General features: G+C 33.9%; 1 protein-coding gene across 5 annotated transcripts in view; it reads left to right on the forward strand.

Moving 5' to 3' along the window:
• Positions 1–4,043: 4,043 nt before the first annotated feature.
• LOC129243817 (protein kinase C, brain isozyme-like) overlaps positions 4,044–27,746 on the forward strand; it is a 105,320-nt gene continuing 81,617 nt past the window's right edge. For all 5 annotated transcript variants that reach the window (XR_008582347.1, XR_008582348.1, XM_054881142.1 and 2 more), the window contains exon 1: positions 4,044–4,065. Coding sequence is in view for 2 of the 5 variants with exons in the window: in XM_054881142.1 (XP_054737117.1) it covers positions 4,064–4,065 (2 nt within the window). In the remaining 3 variants the exon portion in view is untranslated. The remainder of the gene's footprint in view (positions 4,066–27,746) is intronic.

Below are 27,746 nucleotides of genomic sequence, written 5' to 3' on the forward strand. Positions count from 1 at the left end.
ATCACAATATGTCTTACTCATGGCACCTGTGATACCCAAGCTCAGATAGACTTATCACTATTTCCTATACCCCTTCTATTTATCACGAATAACCGCCACTAAAATCATATTCCAACTCAGAATATATTAGATTAACTCACTTCCTCTCTAGCATGTAAGCTTTACACATACATATGTATTTATACTTCTCTATGTACGAGTATGTGTGCTTGTATGAACGCTCATCTGTTTACCAAGCTGTATGAGCAAATTCTTAATCACATTTGACACTTTCTGGTGACATGCCATTTAACGCTCTCTCTCTGACAGCAGCGCACCAAGTGCACGCACTTACCCTCCAACAAAGCAATCAAACTAACCAGCAAACCAATAAATGATAAACGAGCCTATAACTGTTTGGCATATAAAAGCTTCTGCTAGTGGCGAAATACGTTGATCAGAAGAGGGTAAGTGTGGTGGGAGCAAGTGTGGGAATGAATATTATTTACATTATCACTTTCAATGAAACCGTATGTCAACGCTTAAGCGCGTTCAAAAAGCTCATCGATAATTGCGTTATTAATTTTTACATGCACAACTGTGGTGCTGCTGATGGTGGAGGAGAAAGATAACAATGACTGAACGAAATGAGAAGAATAGTTAGCAATGAGATTACATGTGTTAGGGACATATGAGTGTGTGTGTGTGCATATGTGTGCAGGCATGTATACGTGTACTTAACCGCGTATGCATATAATCTACGTATAATAATCATAAATCATTTTCATTCACATTGACAGCGAGAAATTTAATTATAGAGAAAGTTAACTGGAATTTTTATTGTAATGAATGAATTGCAAAGTACTTAATAAATATATGCATGCATGTGAATGTGTGTGTTTGTTTAACTATTAACGATCATTTATTATGTATGGAAAATGATTATGAAAAAATTATGGAAATTCAAATATTATGGCTGATAAATAAATTAATGATGCTTTACTACTAAGGGTAAATATGCGTGCAACTTTAATTAAAGAATTAATTTACTAACTAAAATTCTGGGAAAGGAAACAGTACGGTTCATTGTTTGTGTCCTCTAATATGTGTAGCTGCAATAAAAACTGCATAGATTACAACTACAATTATGTACTGACGCTTCATTTTTATTTTACACTTCATAAATCATCCCACTTACCAATATAAATATTTCATAATCCACGGCGCGATATTTAAGCAGTAGTTCATAAATAAATAACTGGTATTACAAAACATTAATTCCTGTTTTCATTACATGCTACTCAATCATAATAAAACAATTTTTGTAATGAAAATATTAATATTGGTTGATGAGAAAGTGATTTTTGGTTTTAGTGTGGAATAAAAGCGAATTTTTTATACAAAAGATGAACTCTAAGCTTACATACAAGAGTAGCGGTCAGAAAAATTCAGTAAAAAAAATGGTGCTTATGCTGCACTGTTTTTCTTTATATGATAATACGTTTCTATGTAGTATTAATGTAAAGAAGCTTGTGAAGATAACTGGTTTGTGTATTTATTTATTAATTAATTTATTAATTTACTCATTTATTTATTTGTTTATTTATTTATTTATCTATCTATTAATTTTATTTATTAGTTTATTAATTTATTTATGTATTAATTTATTAATTTATTTATTTATTTAATTATTATACTTATTCATTTATTTATTGATTTGTTTATTTATTTACTTCCTTTTTATTTATTTATTTATTCAATTTATATTTATTTATTTACTTATTTATTAATTAGCTTATTTATATATTTTTTTCTTATTTGTTCATTTATTTATTTTTTATTTATTTAATTATCCACTTATTTATTTATTTTTACTTATTTTAATTAAATGCCTATAAACTTGCTCCACATATATTTGTATTTTTTCGATAATATCCTCTTTCTACCAACAACTCAACCACAATTAACGGCAGTGTTAAATTTCATAAACATCAAGCGTTCACAGTTCACTACAACAGTGCATTTTTATTTACATTTCAGGGTTATTAACTACATATGGCTAGCGGAGCTCTTTACATATTCATGTAAATGATTTACATTGTCAAGTAAAGAATTTACATTGCGATGTAAGCAGTTTACATTTTTATGTAAAGAGCATAATTCGCAGGTGCGATATTTTTCGTTTTCTTTTTATGACCTCCTATTTCTAAATTGTAGAAATACTTCCTCTCTTTATTACAAAACATATTTTTTTCCTATAATAAAAACTTTATTTAATGATCCCTCTTTTGTTGGTATGGCAGGCAGCGCCTGAAAGCAACTTGTAAAAATGTTAACACTTCCAATGCAGGTATGACTGTTAACATAACATTTTCTGTTAGACCAACAATGTTCAGTTACTTCTTTTCCGAGAGAGAACTTATAAATTTCAATACAATAACAATTTCAAGCAAATTAGTGCATTGAAGATGTTAAGACACTCTAGAGGCCGAATATTAAGATGTCTTTTTATTGTTTCTCAGGGAACTTTTAAATCTTTAAATTTAAATCTTTCATGTACAGTAATTATTATATTGCACATTAGCAACTTTTCAGATTTTTGGGATACCATCTCTATTTTTTGTACTTTCCAGAGCGGGCAAATATATTAACTCCTGCAAAATATTAATTATAAAGAGTTATGCATTTTTATTTGATTATACATTACAAAAGCTAATAAAATAAGTAAGATTTGTTAAATACATGTATAGATTTTTAGCCAAATTGCGCACTTCTGCATATCTGTTAAATCAAATTTCTTAAAAGTGCAGCTATATTACAACTCAGACAATACTTTGAGCTCGCTCAGTATTTTCATTCATTTTTAATAAATAATTATTTAGCTTCAAAAAAAGAAAAAAGACGAAAAAGCGCTGATTAATAGAATTTTTAAAATATTCTGCTTGTTCACCAACAAAGAGATGACTATTTTGACGTGATAACACAAGTAACATTTTTTTTAAATTGTTTATAAAGGGCTCATAGCTCACAAACAACGCATTCAGCTTACTTCGGCTGAATTTTTCTCAAAGATGTTTAACCCTTTGCGATAGACAAATTTCTCTGATGGGAGTACCAACTAGTCGGAGCAAATTCAGCTTAGTTTATTAAGCGGACTCGTCATAAATTATTCTTCTAGTGTAGAGCCACACGAGATCACCGCTTTTACCGCCATCGTACGATGAGCTAAGTTAAACGTATGGTTGATAAAACTATTCGCTTAGTTTGATATCGTTGACTTCCATCGACAATACTGTTATAGCATCATGTCTTTTCCAAAAAAATTTTGACTCCATTTGAAACTAAAGCTAAGAAGATTTAATCTTCACTCATATATGGCCCAAAATTCCTTAACGAACTTTGAGCAGCGGATCGCTAGTGGGCAAAAATATTCCACTGATATACCCATACCCTCGGCAGGCAATGGCAAACCTCTGAGTGTATTTCTACCATGAAAAAGTTCCTCGTAAAAATATCTGCCGTTCGGAGTCGGCTTGAAACTGTAGGTCCCTCCATTTGTGGAACAACATCAAGAAGACGCAAACCACAAATAGGGAGGAAGAGCTCGGCCAAACACCCGAAAAGGGTGTACGCGTCAAATATATATATATATACTATATATATATACCCATAATTTGCCTACATAATTTTCTTAAATATTTTAATCAAGTTTCATTCCAATGTGATGTTTGCATCTTTTTGGCTTCAGAATTTTATGTCATCACTGAAAAAATGGCGGCTCTCACGCAAAGCTTTCTCACCTTGATTATTTCATGCTTTAGCTACTGATGCTTATGCTCAAACTCACTCGGCTACCACATTGCCACATTGCATCTCCAAAGTTTGTCCACATTTAGTAACTTTTCAAAAAATTCTGTAATTTCATCTACATACCACGTAGTATTCAGCGCTCATCTCTAGTTTTTGGTGGTAGAGCTATGGTTTGTAGTTTGGACAATTCATGGACTAAATTTCAAAATTTTGTATTCACAAAATTATTTTTAATTTTTTTATTTTCAGTGGTTATCAAGTGGGCTATCGATGGATGTAGGTATTTGTGTTATAGATATATATATATATTATATACTATAAGTATGAGCATTACTTATTTCAAAATTATATATTTATTTATTTTATTTGCTTAAATTATTTTAATTTTTATTATTTAGTTAAAATAAATTATAATTACTTGCTTTTGATAAAAAATATAATTATATAAAAACAAAAAGAAAAAGTATGCGCAACTGGTATTAAAATATAAGTGATAAATAAAAACATTTTTTAATGTTATGGTTTTTCTTCTCAGTTTGCAATTAATAAATTTTAAAAATATTTTTCAAATTTTTTAAGCTTTTTTTCAAAAAATATATTTCGGATTTTTTTGCACCAAAAAGTTAGTGAAAATTGGCTTAAATTAACTTGGGTTTAAAGTCCCTGAGCCTCTGGGCTGACCCACTTTTGCTGCACACTGTAAACTTAACTATTTATATATTTAAATAATTATTGAAATTTTCAAACTAAGCTTCAGTAAACATTTTTTAGTAGCAACACCCAAGCACACCTCAAATTTTCCATATAAACATGCAGGTATATAAATATTTGTAATTAATCAAGCGTTCACGCCGAGAATTTCCCATTTTAGCATAAATTTATAGGCATAATGACAAGTAATAATTTGTTGCGTATACGCCCCAGTGCCTATGAACATGTCAGGCATGCAGGCTAGAGGCTGTATACGCATATTTTGATATTTTAAAAGATTATTTGGTAAATGTCAACTAAGGAATTCCGTTTCAAGTAAATTATGGAGTAATTGAAAATCGAATTAAAGGTAAATTCACAAATTATGGAGACTAAAGTGTAGGCATTTTCTCTCCAACTTAGATATGCAGGCTTAGGTTTAGTCAGTGATGTTAGTGCATTTATTATTAAATTAATATATTAACAATTTATACAAATATAAAAAAGCAGCAGTAGTAGAGGCATGCTTTGATATCCATAATTACATGTAAAGTCATGCAAATACAAAATTTTCGCAAGGATATATTTAGATAAGGATATTCAGAAAAAGTTTATATTGAAGTAAAAGAATACACCCAATGGAGAGATATCCCTAATTATATTCCATTATGGTTTTTGACCAATCATCTCCTCTAACGATAAGGTGCCTAAACTGTCTAGATCTCGAAGAAGTAGTCTCTCAGTTATTTAAAACGCGTGCTTCAAAGTGCAGGACTTCTGCAAAGGAAGTTCTGAAAGGACTTTAACTTTTTCTCATTCCAGTAGCTTCTTCAAAATGTAATATACTCACCTCCAACCCTCCAACCGCGATAGTCATAAGGTCCTCTAAGATTATTGCAAAAACCGCATGCTGCTTTTGGAAGCCTCAGTTCTAGTCAAAAAATGTTGGTCAAAGTGAACTCGCTGCAGACATTAAGATAAGCTCACCCTGACGTAGCTATTATAACGTTCTCTTTACTTTGAGACAACAGAAAACCCAGAAAATCGTGTTTGCTGCGACTTGAGTCACCAAGTCTTGGCTTAGACATTTTGTTCGCAGACTCTTGCCACGCATTTTAATTAAAGCCTGACTGTTTAGAAAGAAACCTTGTATTGAAAGCGCGAGTCTCTATATGCTTGAGCTACCATTAAAGCTCGGTTTGAATATACATCAGAAATTTGCAGAAATATACAGATTCGAAATTTTAAATCGTCTCTCAATGAGAGTTGCTTATGGAAAACGCCAAATCCTCTTCCATTTTTGAGCCATCTAATCCTTCAGAAAATTTGTCTCTATGTTTTCGAAACATATCATAATCTCAGTCACTTATGTCTCAATAGTGAATGCAGAAGTAGTAATACAAGTCAATCACTCTGATCTGAAGAGCACAGCTTCTCTTTTTGTGCCACTACTGCTTAAGATGCAAACATAGTTTGCCTCAACTTAAGCCTGAGGGCACTTTTAGCTGTCGGTCAAAAGAGTAAAAGTGAAATGCCTACAAGAGCTTAAAAACCCATCTTTGGCTTTGTTAGATAAAGATATTTCATGTTGTGCCGGCCGCCATAGCCGAATGGGTTAAGGCGTGACTACCATTCGAGAGTAAGTAGGTTCGAATCTCCGTACATGAAACACCAAAATGATAGAAAAAAGTGTTTCTAATAGTGGTCGGCCCTTCGCAGGCACTAGCGAACCTCCAAATATATTCCTGCCTTGAAAAGGCTCCCCATAGAAAACATTTGCTGTTCGGAGTTGGCTTAAGACTGTAGGCCACTCTATTTGTGGAACAACATCAAGACACACACCACAAATAGGAGTAGGAGCTCGGTTAAATACTTAATAGAAGTGTGCTCGCCAATTATTTATTTTTTTAGATTTTTAACGAAGGTAGGTACGTAAAATGGCAAGAGTGCCACAGGCACACTTCAAGTAGCACTTACGTGCCGTTTTGATACCATAATGTGGACCATTACTTGTGCAAAGAAAAATTATTGAGAAGAGAAAACCTTCTACAGCCATCTAGTGCTGTTGATGTAGTGGAGGAGAGAAAAGGGATCTAGGCTGGAGAATTTCTTCAAGTCATCCCCAAAGGGTACGCTAAGGAATCTCAAGCGCCTAGCCACCAGAGCCGGACATTTGCAGAGAAAATGTTCAACAGTCTTTTCATCTGTAGGACCCCTACAACTTCTGCAATAGGGTTTGTACGGAATTCCAAGCTTCTCCGCATGAGTACCGATCACCGAGTGACCAGTGAACACCGCAATGAGTTTGGAAATTGAATGACGGGGGATTCCCATCACCTTAAGCCTTCTGTTTCTATCGTATTGGGGCCATAGTGTTTTCGAAATAGCGCACGATGAAACAGACCTCCATCTGTCTTGCGCTTTATTAGATTGTGTAGTTTCCTTTAACAATGGATAAAGGGACACCGGTGTCTGCGAGGGAAACACCTGGAACCAGTTCTGTCGACCCCTTCCTGGCAAGCACAACGGCAATTTCATTTCCCTCTCTATTCCTGTGCCCAGGTACCCAGATAAGGGAGATGTTTCCTGCTCGATGGAAATGTTTGAGTTCCTCCTTACAAGAGTTCACCAGAAGAGAGCTGCAATACGGCGACGACAGTGCCTTGATCGCAGCTTGACTATCGGAAAAAATATTAATGTCTCCCTACCAACAGCGAAGGATAATCTCAATCAAAAAGATCGGTCCCACCCTTTAGTAAATTTCACGTAAATTTTCCGAAATACCTTCAGAATTTCGGAGAATATTTTAAGTGATTTTGGTCGAATCCGAAGCCCTTGTGGAGTCGTTTATATATAATTTTTTTTCATTTTACTTCTACTCTTCATCTCAAAATCATATATTCATAAACAAATTGGTTTCAATTGGCTTCCAGACTTTAGAAAAAATCAGCTTTATGCTGTAAAACAGTGAGATCACAGCAGTGAAAACTGAATTTCTGTCGATTGAGACCAACTATAATAATAAAAAATAATAATTTAATAAATTTAAATAAATAATAATTTAATAAAAATTTTATAAAATTATTTGGCCTGTCCGAAGCATTCTACAGCTCGCTAAAATATTTTTTTAATTTTTTCGCAGCTGTGCTTCCATTGTTTGCTTAAGTAAATGCAAAGTCACTAAGTTATGTGCAAACATACAAAATTAGTGGCAGATAAGTAAGTAAAGGATAAGACTGTGGAAGCACAGCAATGAAAGCAAAGAAGGGGAATGTAGAAGTTAGGCAGATACTCAGGCGGAACTAAGTCAGAGCAGAAGGAAGAAAGTGTGCATGTACTTAAAAATATTTATGCTAAATCGCTTGCGTATACACTAATAATACTGTGGTAAAAATATACAAAGCGCCTTAAAAAGACCAGTTCTGCATTTTGAGCTTGGGAAATCGAGTAAAGGGCCAGCCAACCTAAATTAAGCTTCGACTTTGGATAAGATCGCAAAACACTCTTATATTCAGTCAAGCCTTAGATTAGGTAAAGTGAATATTACAGTTTCATACACAGTAGTACAGAATGGCCGATAAATTTTCCTAATCAAACTCCGGTTTTTATAATCTTCTAAACCTTCTGTGCCAAATAATCACACAATAAAAAATGCGGTGCACTCAGGTCAAACAACTGATAAGGCCAAAGAAATGTGGAATTTTTCGAAATAATTTCTTCGTGAAATTTTCAATATAGCTCTGCTATAATAGACTAAGTTATGCAGAGTTAACGCAGAGTTGAAAATAATTCTCTTTGAACGTAATTTTAGAAAGAAAATTTCTTCACCATTTTTAAATAATGGCTTTCCATGACAGTTACACTGAAATGGCTTCCTTGAACGACTCTCATTTTGTCTCCCTTCCTGATCATGAAGTTCGCTGTCGCGATGGCAAAATTCCTTGAATAAGATTAAAGTTCACGCCCTCTTCCAGCGTATTCTCTAGATTCAGCCCTTCACGACTATATTTTTGTTTTCAAATATTACAAAATGACATGGAAGTAGTAGATTTAAGGCCTTCGCATCATTTGAAGTGGTGTTTTTTTAAAAGTCGTAAAACAGAAACGAAAAAATATTTTTTTATTTTTGTTTTCAGTATTTTATTTTCTCAAGCATTGTTAAAAAATAAAAACTTTTTTTATCCATAGGAGAATCGTTTAAAAAGTTGTCAACCTTCAAAAAATTATCTTCCAAAAAAGGTATGTCGCTAGCGACACGGAGTCCGATACTCACTGGTGTCTGAAATTAAAAACACAAAAAGGTTCTTATCCAGTATGAATTTCTTTATCGTGTGAACTATGATCTTTATGGGGTTACGGGTAGTCAGATCCTTAAAAAAATGATGATGTTGAATAATTTTTTTTGCTAGTCAATTGCTTTATTTTACAAAAATAAAAACATAGCATTAATACATCATGTTTTCACTTGACTTTAGCAAAATTTCAACAAAAAAGTTAATAATTGTAAAATTTATCGCTGCTCACAGCTCGTTTCTCCAGAAGTCCCTTGCGGTGATCATCACAAGTGCTTGGAGATTCATCCAAAATCACTCGGACGAGAGAAATTAGTTTTATTAAAATATAATCTTGTGCCTGATCGAAGCTTTTTTTTTTGATTTTTTTTTTTTCAAAATTAACAATATGGCGGTCTCAGGAAATATTTTTCACATTTTCGATTGTTTAAAAAAATCGAAATTTTTGAAAAAACAATCCTTCGTTTAGGCACGAGTTTTTTATGTTTTTCAAACATAACATAACATACATTTTATTGAAATCCACCAAACGGTTTTTAGGCTACAGTTATCACCAGTTCAAAGAACATAGTTTTGAGGAAAATGCATTTAAAGTTTTGCTATCGATTTATGTAGAGCCCAAGCGCCCTTTGTTAATTGTTGAATAACTCGAAAACTATTTGTCGGATTCACTTCAAATTTTCACACAACATTTTTAAGATATTATAAATATCATCATTCACAGCATTACAACGCGGGGTGCGTCAAAGCTTCCTTTTACAAAACTCCTCCAAAGTGTTCTTTTGCTTGCTTTTCCTTTGTAGTTGCGAATTGCTGTGAGATCGCTTCCTACTGCGTCTATCCATCGGTTTCTCGGTCTTCCCTTCGCCTTCGCACTAATTATCTTTCCAGTCATGGCTTTCCTTACAGCGGATTCAGCATGCATACGGAGCACGTGACCTAGCCACCGCATACGCTGCACCTTTACAAATATTATACTTTAAGAAAATGTAAACAAAAAATCCTATTTTTTGAAAATTCTGACCACCCCAAACCCCTTAAAAAACATTGACAAAATGGCGGACGTTCAAAGTTGAAATTCCGTGTTTAGCCTTTTTTTTACTTTAAAAGTTCAAACAAAATATTAAAAAAATTTGTTTCTAAATGTTCGTAGTTCACACGATAACGACATCAATTCTACATCATTTAAACTTTATTTCATGAAAAGCGGTGCAGTAGAACCGGCTTAATATATGTCCATTGTCCATGTAAAGACCATTTTTTGAAGGCTGACAACTTTTTGAATGAACTCGGATAGCCAACAAAACATTTTTATTTTTTAAGAATAGATCAGGAAATAAAATACTCAAAACAAAAATTAAATTCTTTTTTCGTTTCTGTTGAATATGCATTTAAAGAAACACCCAAAAAACACCATCACAAATGAGGCGAAGACCTTAAGTAAAGCGAAGAAGTGGTCGATGAAAAAAATGTTTGCTTTGAAGCGCTCGTGTTTGTATTACTCAGAGAGCGTCTAAAAAAGAAAGAGTGAGGAAGCGTTTTTTTTTTTTTAATATTTAAGGTTTTAGGAATTTTTCAAAACCTGGGGTGGTTTAAGTTTTATATAAATTATGTGATTTACAGAAATATCTTTAAGACAGCCTTAATTTTCAAATATATTTAAACAATAATTTAAAAGTAATATTAAATTAAATAAATATGATTTGAACTGCTAGAATAGCTACAAAATACCTCGTTTTTGTAACCAGTCGATCACGCACAGTCCAAAGTTTTTGAAGTTGACTTCTCAGTGAAATCGAAATACAAAAATACACGCAAATGAATAAAGCAATAATAATATTTTTAATTTATCCTTAAACCAGTCTTGAGTACACAAAATAAAAAAAAACGTAAAAAATAAATTAAATAAAAGCAAACTTGTAACTAGTTTACCTCAAAAGTGGAAAAATATTTCTTAAATAACTTTGGCGCAAATGTACATAAATTTTACTTGCAGCTGTAGATTTTCCTTCCAAAACTTCATACATTTTACTTCTCACTAAAAATCCGCATTTTGTACAACTCATACGTGCCACAAGGAATTCTCAGAATTTCTCCTCAGCCACATTTACACCTGTACTCCAGACACAGCTACCTCTGTTGGTGCTCAGTGAAATCCGTCTAACTTCTTTAACACCTCTTGCGGCTTGACGCTGCTGCTTTACGTAGAGTACTTTTCAGTGATTATGCTAATATGTACTGCTCACACATGTGTGCGAGTGTATAGGTGTGTGGGTGTATGCGTGGATATGGGTGTAGCTTAGTTGTATGTACGTGTTCGATGCGCTTGTCACGTTTAGCGCATTTGCTGCAAAAAATAAGCTCATTTACTTGTTAACGGTAATTACTCACGTTGTCATTTGGCGGTGATGTCTTTCGTGCTTTTTTCTGTTTTACTGTTACAAAAATGTTCTCTCATTTCCAAGAATTTCAAAGGGAAATAATATTGTGTGGCATATTTGAGTGTACCTTAATTTTTTCACTTTGTTTTTCTTTTTTTTTTTTTGCAAATTTGCTGAATTTCTTTGCTTTCTCTGCCTGTATTGGCAACTTCTGGCATTATTTTAACTGTTTTCTCAGTAATTTACTTGTGAAATATTTAAAAAGAACGTGTTCGAAATGAATGGCACAAATTGTGCATAAATTTGAAGCTAAACGATGTTCTTCCTTTTTTTTATTTTGAACGTGTTTTATTGAGCAGCAAAAATTGGAAACATTTGGGAATTTATTTTTTATTTTTAATAAGAACTGTCATAACTATGAGTCACATGCTGCGCAAATATAAATCTGCGAAATTATTTATGAGCCCTTCCCCACTTTGGAATTTATTTAATGCTGGTCTTGGCTTGCAAAATGCCGCATACGGAGAAGGGAAGCTAGACAATAAAGCTGTACGTCATAATGGGACGAAAAAAAGACAAGAATGCCCTATCATAACTATGAAAGAGGAAGAGCTGCAGGCTATTGAGCCACCTACCGATTTTTACCTGAATATTCATATTCATTTTACAGTGTAAAGAAGTTTTCCTTATTTGGGCGCAAGTTGATCTGAATTATTTGCAAAAAATTATACGAAACTACATTTGTGATTGTTATTGTCTTAAAGAGTATAAAATAAAATTGAATGGCGCATATTTTTGTGGAAAATTTCAAACCAATATTTCTGATACGTGTGGCTCATTTTAACGCTTATTTCAAAATTATATAAATATATATATATATTTTTTGGGAATTACAAACAATGATTGCAGCAGATTTTGTAATGTACTAGAAGAGAGGGAAACTCTTGAACACCTTCTATGTTCCTGCCCTGGATTAGCTAGAACCCGAATGAAATGTTTAGGAACTCTACAATATGAGAAGTCAGAATGTCTCTCGGGGTTAGAGCTCCAGAGCTTACTTACATGAAACCTACTAGTAAGAGTCAAGCTCCATCTGGTACCACTAAGGACCTACAGGTCTATGTGATGGCTTTCAACCAGCCAGGTCAACCTAACCTAACCTCTATTTCTTTTTATTTATATAATTTTTGTATTTATTCAAATATTAATTGAAAAATATTAAATTTATATGGTGGATGGAGGGTTAAAATGTTTGACAAAAACTTTTCTCGAAATATTTCAATACGTGGTTTCTCAGCCGAAAGCAGTGTGCGATAAAAGACAAAATTCCAAAAAGTTCGAAATTAGGAAAATTTCAATGCACTGCAAAGAACTGTCAAGTTTTGGAATAGAATTCTAATATTCTACATCACACAATGCAGATTTTTCGGCAAATTTTGATGTTTTGGAGTAAAATTCTAATATTCTATAATACAAAACATAATGGAGATCTTTCGACTAATTTCATTCATAAATCCTCAATAAGGCAATTATTGACCGGTTTTAATAATGTTTCTCTTAAAATGCTCGTAAATGATTTTTGAAGAGATTGTCTACGCTCAATTTTTTTTCATTTTTTTTATAATATCAAAGCATTACTTGAATAGAAGTATATTTGTGCTAAATTCAGAAAAACTTTATGAATAAAAAATGTTATTTATTCAACGGTAATACATTCCGGCAAGTACGCAAATTTCCAGGCTCCATTAAGAAGTAAAATCATTCCCTAACTACCCAAAAACTTAAAAACTAAATTTTTTCAAGGAGAAATCAAGAATATTCAGCGTAAAAATTTCAAAAAATTACTCCGTGTATATATTTCCTGAGTTGCTGAGTCCCAATTCGTTGCACATTTCTCCTTTGTTTTTAAGATCGAAGTTCACACAACAACAACCTGAACAAGAACCATTTTGTATTTTTGATTTCAGACACCTGTGAGTGCCGGAATCCGTGACGCCAGCGGCATACCATTTTTTATAAGACCATTTTTAAGGCTAACAACCTTTTGAACGAACCTCGTATGGCCAAAAACAAAATTTTATTTTTTAACAAGAGATGAAAAAATAAAATGTGTAAACCCAAAATAAAAAACTTTTTTCGTGCCCCTTTAAGACACTTTTAAAGAAACACCCAAAATACAAAATTTAAAATGAGGCGAGAGCCTTAGGTCCTCATTCATCAGTGCTGTGCTGCATTTTTTTCTTAATTTTTTGATCTTTCACCGAGATTCGAACCGACGTTCTCTCTTTGAATTCCAAATGGTAGTCACGCACCAACCCATTCGGCCACGGCGATCCAACGCATACTTCTATTCAAATTAATTACAAAAATAAAAAATGACGCTTAGTGCAAACATTTTTCTTTGCAAAAAACTGATTTCCACAGCCTCCAAGCGCAGCGGAAAACTACAACAGACAACAAACGCTCCATCGGAAATATTCGCTTTAGACTAAAAAAAAAATTGCACAACGTTGCATACTTCCAGGCATTACAATGCATTATACCTTTCATTTCATAATGCTATTATCGCATTACCGTTCAGCCCCCGCACCAGCCATCCAGCTACATCGGCGCACCAACCACTGTTGCCAACTCCAGAAAATCTGAGTCGCTAGGGCCAACATCAAAAGTCGCTAGAAAGTCGCTAACTCCATCAGGAGCGGATCCTAAATTTCATTCTGAGAGGTGCCCAAGAGGCCAGGTGCGGACTTAAAATTTGTAGATGAATAATAATTAAACCAGTAATACTAACTCTACTGAAATTTGAGGAAAAATGTAATAAAACTTTTACAAAATTCATTCGGAAGCTGTTAAATAAATAAAGGTGTCTTTTTCATGTGACTTTTCCCCTATTGATAATATATATTTAATTATTTAACCAAATTTGTTACTCTAATGTTATGTAGGAAATATTTTTAAGTACGTTCGTTGTAGTTTGTTTTTATTTGAGGTCGAAGAATTGACAGACGATAATTCCAGTGAAGAATTAGAAATCTCTTTTGAAGATGTTTTATGGAATGATGAGAGAATGGACTCATCGGACATTAAAGAAGAATAAAGTATTTGTTAACTTACCTACCTGTCAATTAAGTGGAATATAGAAAATAAGAAAATTATATATTAGCATAAAATTAAGAAATCATACATAACAAATCTCTTTGTACATCTAATGCCTAATGTTTAATTAAGTATATTATGATCATTGTAACGATCAGATAAATTCTTTAAATTCCAATTTCACATCAGATCAAAAAATATGTGTGCTATTCATCTTCATCGTCTTCACTTAGTAAATTAAATAATTTTTCAGTCTCATGCTCATCTGATAAAGTTGCAGTTGAAGTAGAGGGTTGAATGTCGTCTAAAAACTGATATTGCTGTTCAACGGGTTTTGTTGTAAAAGAATAACTTTTGTTGGTTCCAATGAGTTGCAGCACTTCCGGCGGTATTTCAAACGATGTACAATGTTTATTTTGTTTTTTTAACTGATCTCTCAACAAAATTAGTGCATTAATTGTGTTTAACGACATTCTGTTGCGTTGTTTTGTTTTTATAATGTTCATAGAACTGAATCCTCTCTCGACTTCGGCATTTGAATGTGGCAAGGATAGAATAGTGATTGCCAGTTTTGAAATCAAAGAAAAAGTATTCTCTCATTTTTGTACTGTAAAACTTCACTCCAAAATTGAACAGTGTTTGTAGTGTTATTCCACTTAATGAAGTTGATATTATGCCATTCTTGCAGCATACCATCTCTGAAATCGTCATTAAAACCCAATTCTTTGGCTACATCGGCTATTGCATTATTTTTATTTACTTTTAATGTTTCTTCAACATTTAACAACGACATTTTTTTCAGAATAGCGACATTACTTGGTAGTCTTTGTTGAATCTCCTTCATGAGTTTCAGACTAAATTCAATGCATCTCTTCTTCAAATCATTTTTATTTTCTTGCGGCAAACTTGACTGGGACAATTTCTGTTCAAATGCAAAGCCAAGGTGGGGACTAGCGTACATACATTCGTTCGGAACTATTGTCGTCAACAAATCAACAGTTGGAAAAACTATGTTTTTTCCTAGCGATTGCATGAGAAACACAAGAGTGTCGAGTAATTTTATGGGGTCATTGTCTTCACCTTCAAATGCTTTTTGTGCTATTTGTACGTCTTTTAAAGTATGCTTAAGGTGAAACATGTAAAGTTAACTTAAGTCGTCACAATACATCTGGTACAAAAGATCAGCTGTGTGGCAATTGTCTTGAACTCTTGAAAGTGAAAAATGTAGCTTTAGTTCTTCCCATTGCTCCAGAATCCTGCGTACAGCTGGTTCAATTGAAATCCAACGAGTTGCACAGACTTTCAAAATTTTTAGCGGCTGTTTCCCGCAATTTATCGTTTCATAAATTTTTTATATTCTCCTTGCCTTTTGAGAGAAATCGAAAACCAATTGTAGGTTTCCCGTACAAGAAATTCTATGTGTCTGGGTATAGTATTTACTGACGCGTGTGAAGCCGCAGGTTGTAGAGAATGACTTACGCAACGAATCAATACCAAATGTGATAAGCCATATTCTCTCTTGAGCAGTTCGAAAAGACCATTATTTACTCCGACCATTACAGAGGCATTATCAGTACAAATTCCTACCATATTAGCGATTGGGATTTTAAGATTTTTCAAGGAATTCACAAGAACAGCAGATAGGTTTTGAGCGTCTGCAGTTTCCACTGAGGCAAGCTTGAGAAATGCTGATCTAATGGTTTGGTTTTTTATACTATAGTACCTTATTTCGATTCCTAGTGTTTTTGAAACTGATACATCTGTGGATTCATCTATTAGTACACTGTATTTTATAATGTTAGCACACTTTGTACGATGTAATTGCATGTTTTTAGCGCTTTCATCAGTGGAAAACAACTTTTTACACAGTACGCCCAAATGATCTACAGTTGAAATGGAGCAATGTTCAGCAATGAATAGAGAAAGGGCACCTTCCGCTCTGCTTGATATTCTAACCGTAGTTTTCGGAGCAATTTTCACAGGTAAAATGGTTTGTGTTTTTTTTTTAATCCAATTTTTGTTTGTGCTTATTAATTAGATTTTAAATGTTTTCCAAAGACTGGTTTCAGCCATCCCTTGAATTCAGGCTGTGTTTCCCATACATCTCGATACTTTTGAACGTACTGCTTTTTTTTCAGAGGTAAATCCATATTTTGTATTTACTTAAAATGAATTAAAAAGGACGCTAGATGATAGTAAACAATCAACTGAGCCGATATCAATTCAATTGCTTCACGTACAGAAGATAATAAAATCCGGGGATTCCCCGACCGCATTGCTCTTATGTGATCAGTGGTAAAAATAATTTGGTTACTCATTACAATTGTGTGAAACAAGGTCGATAATTTATCGACGATAACACACCAATAGGTAGTGCGTTATTTTATCTATAGTCAGTAAATTGTTACTGGGTATGGAAGGTAAAGGGCATTCACGGGTAATCAAGTTGACAGAAAAGTATCTAAAACGGTTTTGATTTGCTCTTCAAAAGTCGCCAGATAAGTCGCTAAATCATTTTTGTCGTCAAAACTTTTTTTTTGGTCGCCAAGACTCAAGCAAAAGTCGTCACTTCTAGCGACAAAGTCGCTAAATTGGCAACACTGGCACCAACGAATGAGTGTAGGTATCGATAAAAATAAAAGCACATTTACAGGCGAATAGCCACCGGCAAGCGGCAAATCCGTGGCGACCACTCACAAATGCCAGCAAACAAGCGGAGGCACCCGCACACACATTCGCATGTAAGCATAAAAAATATGTGGATCAAACTAAAAATGATTTTTATAGCTGTTATATGTGCATGCGTATGTGTGTGTGAATATATGTGCTTATACGCCACAAAGTATGCAACCTTTACGAGCATTATTAAAGTTGGTAACCAGTAACTGCTTAAACGGATTGAATTGAATTGGTAGACGGCGGAGTGGTAGTGGTAGTAGTAGGAGTTGGAGTAGTAGGTAGAGGAGCTGCGTTGGCGTTTGGAACAACTAACTGGCTAACGGACAAACTCCAACTTCTCTTGAAGTTGCCTGAGTGCAAGTAAATACCCAAGTATGCATGTTGGGCACGTGTGTGGCCAAGAATGTGTGGCAAATGTCTGCTTGTTATGGCTTTCTCTTCTTTCGATTGCCTACTTTTGCTTCGTTGCTTTTGCAGTTCACAGTCTCAAGACATTTTTACGACCCTTGATGGCTCTTGCTTAACTACTTGTGGGCATGCTTAAGTGGTAACAGAGGAGATTAATAAATTAAATGCGCACAAAAGAGAGCAAAATTTATATTTTATATGAGTTATATACATTGTGGAGGTATAGTGAGAGATTATGGGTGAATGGAAAAACGAGTCGGTGGTGAGTAAATAGGTCAATGGTATACTTTTGTATTTTTTATTTTTTTTCTATTATTTTTGTTTTCTATTTATTCTGTTTTTTTTATTTTTTTATTTTTTATTATTTAGTTGAGGTGTATAAACATCTAATCCGATTTAGTGCTGTGTTAGACTTAGCGTAAAAAGTATGAGCATCAAAAAAAAGTGCATTGGAAAAATATTATCTCTACATTAATAAATATTATGGCAACCGCTAAGTGGCTTATCGTCCATTAGAAGCAGCCATTTGTTGATTTCGTAGATTAGAATTTGATCGTTATTTTTTCAATGTTACCTCTATAATAACAAATCTGACTGGAATCACTTTCGATATTTAGTTTCTTCAACAATAAATTTAAAACTCCCACTAAAAACGGAATTTGATATTGCTGAAGCTGTTAAACATTTAAACTGCTGCTTACAGTAGCGTTGTTGCCAAAACAGGCACTACAAACTTCTCTCAGTATTAAAAGTAACTACGAGAAAAACGGATTGCACGAAAACAGTGGCAGTAAACTAGACATCCGGCAGATAAAAAACTTATATACACTCACAAGGCATCTCAAAGAAGTTTTTGTTAATGAACGAAGCACACAACTTAATCGTTGTCTCAGTAGTCTTAAGGCCACAGCAGATTCCGAGTATTCACTCTGGAAGGCTGCTAGAAATATAAAAAGACCTATACCCCAGCTACCTGTCCTTCGAATGGAAAATAATGGATGTGCTAAAAGTGACTCCGAAAGAGCAGCGACATTTACCCAGCGCTTAAAAAGAGTATTTACCCCACACACAATGGCCTCTTCACCCGTTACCCTAGAAGACGTAAATTCTTTACTAATACAAACCTATCGAATGTACCCACCCATACATAAATGCTCTAAATTTGAAATTAAATCTGCACTAAAAATCTGAACACAAATAAATCTCCCGGTTACGATCTTATTACAGCCAAAGTACTCAAAGAGCTCCCACAAATAGGAGTTACTCTGTTTTTATTTATTTAATGCAATTATTATTATATATAATAAATATATTAACTGGAAATGTTCCTGCTCAATGGAAAGTGACTCAAATTAAAATAGTCCCCAAACCTGGCAAAAAACCAGATTCAGTTGAATCGTATCGTCCAATCAACTTTCTACCGATCACTTCCAAACCTATGGAATGTCTTATTCTTAAGAGACTGTTTGCGATCAACGAAGAACGAAAAATAATACCCAATCATCAGTTTTGTTTTCACAGAGAACACAGCACAATACAACAAGTTCATCAAATTGTTGAATACAATCATAATGCATTCGAATAAAAAATACTGTACAGCAGCGTTTCTCGATATTACCCAAGCTTCTGGCAGGGTAAAACCAGCCTCCTTATCTTTTTTGTTCAAAATTAGCTTTATTCATCAACGTAACAACGCAATCATTCCACTGTCGCTCTTACATTTCAATACCACTTGTGTAGAACGATTTATCTTTTACTCAGCGACGGCCTCTTCATTCGAGCTTTTGTTAGGACTGCGAAAATCTCTGGTAGCCGCTGGGAGCCTAAACTGGCGAATACGGTGGATTAAGGGACCAATTTAAAGTACATTTCATATAGTTTTGCAATTATTTTGATTGACTTCTGACTGACTTGGTTTTCGTCAACAATGAAAAAACGCGCCACCCACTTTGAACAGAACTTTCCCATAGTCAAATGCTCATACAATATAAAGCATGTTAATGTTCTTTTTGTTCTATTTGCGACGTCAGCTAACTCACGCAACTTCACTTTTTGATCACTCAAAACGATTTTGTGGGTTATTTTGATGTTTTTTTTTTGTGTCACCGCCTCATTTTGACGTCCACTGCGTTATTCATCATCGATGTTTCTACGACCACGTTTGAAGTCAGGAAACCATCATTTCAGTGTTGTTTCTGATGAAGCGGAGTCCCCATAACACTTTTCAAGCCATTGCTTCACTTGAACGATATTTTTTCTCATCAAGAGCAGTGAAATTAAAACACGAAATTATTTTTGATCCATTGTTTTCAAAATAACAAAAGTAGCGTCACTCTTAGCACAATAACTCACGAACTAATGAAAAGCATATCATGAAATTTTAACAGCTGTCTTTTTAAGGTTAGTACTAATTGACAATTGCGGCTTTATAAACCGCGTTACATCCCGTCCCGCGATTAAATCACTGAGCTCGTTGTTATGCCGTATATCCCTTACCATCTTCGAATCGTATAGGGCCTAATATTTTTCTGAGAATTTTCCTTGAATCATCCAGTGGTCCTGACAAATCCAGTCACTGGCTTTAAGTCAGTATCAGCCACCGAATTTGAATTGGCTAAAAATTATATTCTTTGAAGCCGAGATGTGAAATAATTTAATTTTTCTTACAGTTTTTTCCCGGTCAAGTGTCGCCGATGAGTGCTCTGAAATATGGCAACTAACCATTTCTTAAGTTTCTTCAAATCTTTATATTTTCTTTTTATTTGTTTTTAGCAATAAAAAGTGCCTTTACTAAAAATATTACATCACATTTCAGAGCACAGATATTTAAAGAAGACAATTATCATTTTTCAAAATCTTTGGCTAAGCTACATCAGCGTATTTAGGTAGACTTCAACTGGGTGTTTCTTTTTTTGAGAAACGTTTAGGCTGTTAAGAAAAACTTTTTGATATTTGATATTTACAGTGGGGATAAAACTCTGCAAATACTACTAGTTTATCCTGCACAAGCATACCCAGCTACTTCAGCGATGGTAGACATTACACAAGTTTCTACATATTCTACTTGTTATTTCACGGTGTACGCCCTACATGATTACCTATAGTGGTGCGCTCATTTAAGAACAGAGCCATCGGCCAGGAAAACAACAAAAACACACAATTTTTATAAAACCAAAAAGGTGCTTCTGTGAGCTCAACACGTATGAGAAAATAAAACAATGTGCATGTGAGTGTACACATCATAAACATAAACACTGTAGTGTGCAATTAAAGAGAGAAAATGTCAGCACTTGTACTTCTACACGTATGAATGAGCGTGCCATGTTCATGGGCCTGACATTGTTGCTGCATCCGTAAGTTACTTAGGTACACGTAGCAGACAGCTTTTAATGGAGAAAGAGCGGAAATGAAATGAGGGCGCACACAATGCAGGTGTCTCTCGCTTTTGTTGGTGGTGATAAAAAGCCAAATGATAAGATTTTAAGTGCCACACTTGGAAGAGATGAAAAAAACTTAATACACAGACATAGGCCACTACACTACTAAAGCGCACAGAAATTAGTTAAAGAGAAGAAAAATTAAAAAAGTAGAAAAAGAAAATAAAAATAAAAATAGAAATAAAATAAAATAATAAGAAAATAAAAATATAAGAAAATAAAATATTACGGAAATAAAAAAAATATGCAAAAAATAAGATAAAATGAATAAGAATCTAATTAAAAAATGATGTAAAATAAAGCAAATTAAAAATAAAATTCACAAAAAATAAGCTAAAAAAATTACAAAATAATTTAAAAACAGTACAAAATTGAATTAAAATTAAATTGTATTGTTGAGCTAAATAAACATTTTATCGAAATGGTTGAGACATGAAGCGAGCCACTTAAGGGGTCGTAGAACTGTATAAAATTCAAAGATCGATTTTTCTGCTTTTTGCTTAAGACATGCGCTGATACTCTGAAGATGACACACTTAGAGGACTAAGGTGAAAAATTTCTACATATTTCAATTTTAAATATTTGTGTAGCGGCTCTCTGTCCGAAAGTGTAAGTATAAGTATAAGTATAAGTATAAGTATAAGTATAAGTATAAGTATAAGTATAAGTATAAGTATAAGTATAAGTATAAGTATAAGTATAAGTATAAGTATAAGTATAAGTATAAGTATAAGTATAAGTATAAGTATAAGTATAAGTATAAGTATAAGTATAAGTATAAGTATAAGTATAAGTATAAGTATAAGTATAAGTATAAGTATAAGTATAAGTATAAGTATAAGTATAAGTATAAGTATAAGTATAAGTATAAGTATAAGTATAAGTATAAGTATAAGTATAAGTATAAGTATAAGTATAAGTATAAGTATAAGTATAAGTATAAGTATAAGTATAAGTATAAGTATAAGTATAAGTATAAGTATAAGTATAAGTATAAGTATAAGTATAAGTATAAGTATAAGTATAAGTATAAGTATAAGTATAAGTATAAGTATAAGTATAAGTATAAGTATAAGTATAAGTATAAGTATAAGTATAAGTATAAGTATAAGTATAAGTATAAGTATAAGTATAAGTATAAGTATAAGTATAAGTATAAGTATAAGTATAAGTATAAGTATAAGTATAAGTATAAGTATAAGTATAAGTATAAGTATAAGTATAAGTATAAGTATAAGTATAAGTATAAGTATAAGTATAAGTATAAGTATAAGTATAAGTATAAGTATAAGTATAAGTATAAGTATAAGTATAAGTATAAGTATAAGTATAAGTATAAGTATAAGTATAAGTATAAGTATAAGTATAAGTATAAGTATAAGTATAAGTATAAGTATAAGTATAAGTATAAGTATAAGTATAAGTATAAGTATAAGTATAAGTATAAGTATAAGTATAAGTATAAGTATAAGTATAAGTATAAGTATAAGTATAAGTATAAGTATAAGTATAAGTATAAGTATAAGTATAAGTATAAGTATAAGTATAAGTATAAGTATAAGTATAAGTATAAGTATAAGTATAAGTATAAGTATAAGTATAAGTATAAGTATAAGTATAAGTATAAGTATAAGTATAAGTATAAGTATAAGTATAAGTATAAGTATAAGTATAAGTATAAGTATAAGTATAAGTATAAGTATAAGTATAAGTATAAGTATAAGTATAAGTATAAGTATAAGTATAGTATAAGTATAAGTATAAGTATAAGCGAAATGAGTTAGGTTAGAAGTCTTGGGAAGCCATCTCACTTTGAACAAGATTGTCTCATAAAATCTGTTCACAGAGTGTACACGCACATTAATCTTAAGGAATTATATGTAATATTTCCATTAGAACCACTCACATCAGTTTACCACTACCCTCTTCAATACCACCTCGATTTCCAGCATTGGATGATACCAACTAAATTCAAAGTAGCACAAAGTTTTATGAAATATTATTAAATAAATTACCATTTCAGTAGCAGCTAACATTTCATCGCTCAACGCTAACGCTTGACTCACGCGCATGCGAAAAATTTGCATAGTAAAAACATATTTATTTTGCGTTCCAATAAACTTTATGCACATTTTTAGCAGTCAACTCCGCGTCAGCGAGTTCATGAATCAAGGTCATTGCTGATTTGGCGCCAATTTGGCTGCGTGAACTTGACCTGTCTACTCCAAGTTCACAACCTCACCACCACGAAGACGAACAAACTAACTACAAACAATTTGTCTTCACTGACAATTTGTGTCTTTCTTCCGCTTCGCCTCATTGAACATCAAGCACAAGCATTAGGCGCACAAACTTTGTTGCCGTAAATCGCATTTATATGCTGGGCTAGTCACAAAGTTAATTAACGCACTAAATTTTTAGTGCCAATGACCGTTAAAGTGTAGCTTTACGCAACTATTACTTGGCTTTAAAATGTTACCATGAAACAAGTTTTCTGGCATATTTCACTTTGCAATTTTCTTGCTTAATATTCTTTTAGGTAACCATCATTTCGCTTTATGACCTTGAATTCGCTTTTGCTGCATGGCTGGCTTAACATCGCTGTGACGGCTACAAAGTTTTCGGCCATTATATTTATTAGCCATCTAGCACCTAGTAGCTCTCTTATTATGAGGCGAGTCAGATAAATGGTCACATTTAGTCTTGCTTGGCTGCGTCCTTGCCACCTTCTTGATCCTGTCATTATTGTGCTTATTATTTGGCTTTCAGAGAGGCACTTATCGTTGTTTGCTTTGTGAATTTTCTACTAAGTGGGGATGTAGTTCTTTGCGGTTGAGAAATGTAATTTTACTTACGCAATTCTCTCTTACTATATATCGGCAGTAAAATTAATGCAATATTTTATGCAGTTGATAATTTTAAGGTACGACAAGCGTTGGTGGCCTGAGTTTGCTTTGCTTGTGAGTTTGCTTGTGACTCTGCAAATTATCAACTGTCATTATGCATTGAGTATTACAATATTAATTGACGAGATCGGCCTTTCAGATCTTGCGAAACTTTTCAAATATGATACTGATTTTCTTGAGAATAGGTGGTTAGCTAATACAGTAGAAGCCCGATAAGTACAATTGGAAAATTTCAGCAATGATTGCACTTAGCGAAAAATTGCACTTTTGCGAATTTCTCCTGTGGATCGAGGAATACCTAGGGAAAAATATTTTAACTCTATTCAATGCAATTAATGAGCTCAAAAGGTCGATATTCAAGAAAAATGAACACATATTTATTGAAATTAATACAAAGAGATCAATGCGGAAGGACATATGAGTGTGTGCTCCAAAATTCAATTATTTTCTTTTGGAAAAACTTTGTTATTTTCGATTGCGTTATCTCGTAACACTTTTCAAGTGCTTCTGATCGGATATCATGCAAACAAGCGATCTGATTGAATGACAGTACATCGTTCTGTTCACCCCATTTCAAAATTGTATTGACACAGCCAAAAATCGATTCATGCTGGACTTTTTCGGTTGTTTCTTCTTGAGTAATATCTTCGGGTTCATTGGCTTCACTATCACCTTCATCTATTCCTAATTCCAAAACCCAATTGCGGATTTCATCTGTGTCTGCTTCACCCACATAGTTTTCGACCATCTCATTTAACCGTTGTAATCCTCCAACAAGAAGGGGATCGTCAATTTCGATATCCAATGGCATATCATCTGGATTAGATTCACTAATCGCGTCAACTGTTGGGCTTGTACCCAATACGCTTTTCCAGCATTTAGCGATCGTTTCAGGGAGCAATTTCCCCCATGCTTGGCTCAACATGATCACGACGATTTTCAAATCAATTTTCTTCAATAGTTCATGTAATGAAGAATCTTTTTCACTAATTATGGTTTCCATTAGCAATGTTTTGTATAGAATTTTTGTCAAGTTAATAACACCTTGATCCATTGGCTGTAAAATCGCTGTGCAATTGGCCGGAAAATACATCACTTCGATCTCACCACAAACTAATTCTTCTTCGGGCGGATGAGATGGGGCTTGATCCAACAAGAGTAATGCTTTGGGTGGAACATCATTTTCTTTGACGAATTTTTTCACTTCTTCGACAAAATTATCAAAGAACCACTTTTTGAAAATATCCCGGGTCATCCAAGCAGTCTTGTTGCTAGCATAATTCACCGGTATCCGAAAATTTTTAAAACAACGCGGATTCATAGATTTGCCGATCGTTAATGGTTTTATTTTGTGGCTGCCATCACCATTTGCACACAAAAGAACACTGATTCGATCTTTTGAAGCTTTGTTGCCTGGAGCACTCTTTTCATCTTTCCAAACGTAGGTTTTATTTGGCAAAAGTTTCCAAAAGAGCCCCGTTTCTTCAGCATTATATATTTGTGATGTTACATATCCTTTTTCAGCGATTTTCGCCGTCAATTTTTCCTTAAATGGCTCAATGGTTTCTGGATCACAAGATAATGATTCACCAGTCACAGTCAAATAGCGAAGTCCGAAGCGTTTCTTGAATCGCGAAAACCATCCATCACTTGCATTGAATTGTTCTCCATCCTTTTTTATTTCATCAAATATTTTTAATGCTTTGCTTTTCAATATCAAGCTACAAACAAGAGCATTTCGTCGCAGCTGATTCATGAAAAACTGATACAAACGCTTCTCGAGCTCTGGATGATTGTCAAACCGTAAAGTTTTCCGTTTATTTCCAAGTGAAAATGAATTGTATGCATTTTCTTTTAATGAACGGGATTTTTTTTTTATTCGGCAAATCGTTGCGCAATCAACTGTGTATTCGAATGCAAGATCTCGTTGTTTAACGCCTTTTTCAATTTTTTGGAGAATCTCATCTCTTTCTTTCAATGTAAGAAAATGTAGATTCTTTTTCACTTTTCCCATGATTTTATTTGATGAAAGCAAAAAAAAAATGATTCAAACTCCGAACGATTGCTTTACTCTCAAGAACCAGCTTGAAACTAACGCGTGTTGAATGTCACAAACGATTCGATGCCATATTTTATGATATCAGCGCTACAATTTTACAGTTATTTGTAAAAATCAAAAATCTCAAAGCGTGAGAACAGTGTTTTTGGTCGCAATAATTCCGAGAACCATAACTGTGCATAGCTATAAAGCTGTGTCTTCGCGCGTGATGAACGCAAATACATTGCCGTATTACGTAAAAAATTTCTTCGAACACGAATTCTTTCGCGCCCGAAAATTGCAATTTTTTATTGCTCTTTTTGAGTTTTCTATGGACTCAAAATCGAATTGTACTTTCCGCGAAATTGCAGTTATCGGTATTGCACTTATCGGGCTTCTACTGTAATAGGTGTGGTCTAAATTCTAAACCATGTAATATGTCACACAAGTCGAGTTTAGATATGAGCACGGAGTACATAGGAATGGTTTTAGAAATACATTTTCAGAGCGGCCCAGGTTTTTCTTTTTTTTACGAGAAAGCAGCATCGAAAGCCTAGCACCGTCAAGTACATATTTCGTCGGAAGACGGTTCGAGTATTAAACTCAACGTCCGCTACGGTTTTGATGCAATATATGATAAGTTGCATCTACCTGATGCCCACGTTAATATCATTTAAGGTCCTCGACTCATTTGAAATGGTGTTTTTTGGGTGTTTCTTTAAAAGCGTGTAAAACGGAAACGCAAATATATTTTTATTTTTGTTTTGAGTATTTCTTATTTCTTTTTTCTTGATCTATTAATAAACATTATACATAAAAAAAAATTTGTGGTCATACGAGGTTTGTTTAAAAAATTGTCTGTCTTCAAAAAATTGTCTTTTAAAAAATGGTATGTCGCTGGCGACACGGATTCTGGCACTCAAAGTTGTCTGAAATCAAAAAAACAACAAGATTCTTGTTCGGTATGAATGTCGTTATCCTGTGAACTACGATGCTAAAAAAAACTTTGACAAAATGGCGGACGTTCAAAGATGAAACCTTTTACCCTTTTAAAAAGGTTAAAGGTTAAAAAAAAATACTAAAACATTCAGTTTCCAAATGGTCGTAGTTCACACGTTAACGACATCAATTATACGCCATTTAAATTTTATTTCATCGAAATTGGTTCAGTTGAACCGGCTATATCTGTGGCGCCAACACGCAAAACATGATTTCGCGTTAAAAGATTTTGGTTCAAAGCTCAATTCATGCTTTGTTTTGCCTCGAAAATTTTTGTTTTTCAAATGAGGCGACGGCCTTAAGGAGAACGCCACGCCTGCCGGGTCTAAGAGCGAGCGATGTGGATAATGAGGTATGCGAGAAAAGCCTGGGGTTCTGTAGAAAAATAACCTTGTTTCGCTTTTTTTGCAGACCAACTAAACTTCAGGAGGAGGATGGTTCCATGTGTAGAAGTCCACGCAACTGGGGAAAGTTACTGATCGCCATTCACTTGGGAGTGGCGAGGACGATTCTTCTACATATGGTTCAAGCAGGTCACAACGTCCGAGATTAGCCCACGTATCCTCTGGGTAGCTTCGGAACACCCGTTCGGGAGTGAGCTAACGTGAGAAGGCGAAGCATTCCAGGATAGTTGGTTGTGCGCTGGGTTTGGGACCCGCCACTTAAAAATCCCTCCCAATGAAAAGAACTGCAAAGCCTCGGATGAGAACTGCCTTTACTGATGACGACCCCTGCAAAGAAATAAGGAATATAATTTGAGGGCATGCACCTGGAATGTCCGGTCCCTTAATGGGGACCTCCAAGAGATGCGATGGACGGGGCAAGGTAAGAAAACCATAGGACCTTGCGACGTCTACTAAAGCTGCCATGTAAAGGAGCGCAAATTTGGTGTGGGATTTGTTGTGGGAGAGAGACTTCGTCGCCAAGATTCCAGCATAAAAAGATACACCAAGTTACCTGGCTGTCTCCTGATCGAAAAACGTGAAGCCAGATCGATCATGTTGTGATAGATGGAAGACACGCTTCTAGTG

Source organism: Anastrepha obliqua, chromosome 4 (genome assembly GCF_027943255.1).
Source record: "Anastrepha obliqua isolate idAnaObli1 chromosome 4, idAnaObli1_1.0, whole genome shotgun sequence".
Lineage (NCBI taxonomy): Eukaryota > Metazoa > Arthropoda > Insecta > Diptera > Tephritidae > Anastrepha > Anastrepha obliqua.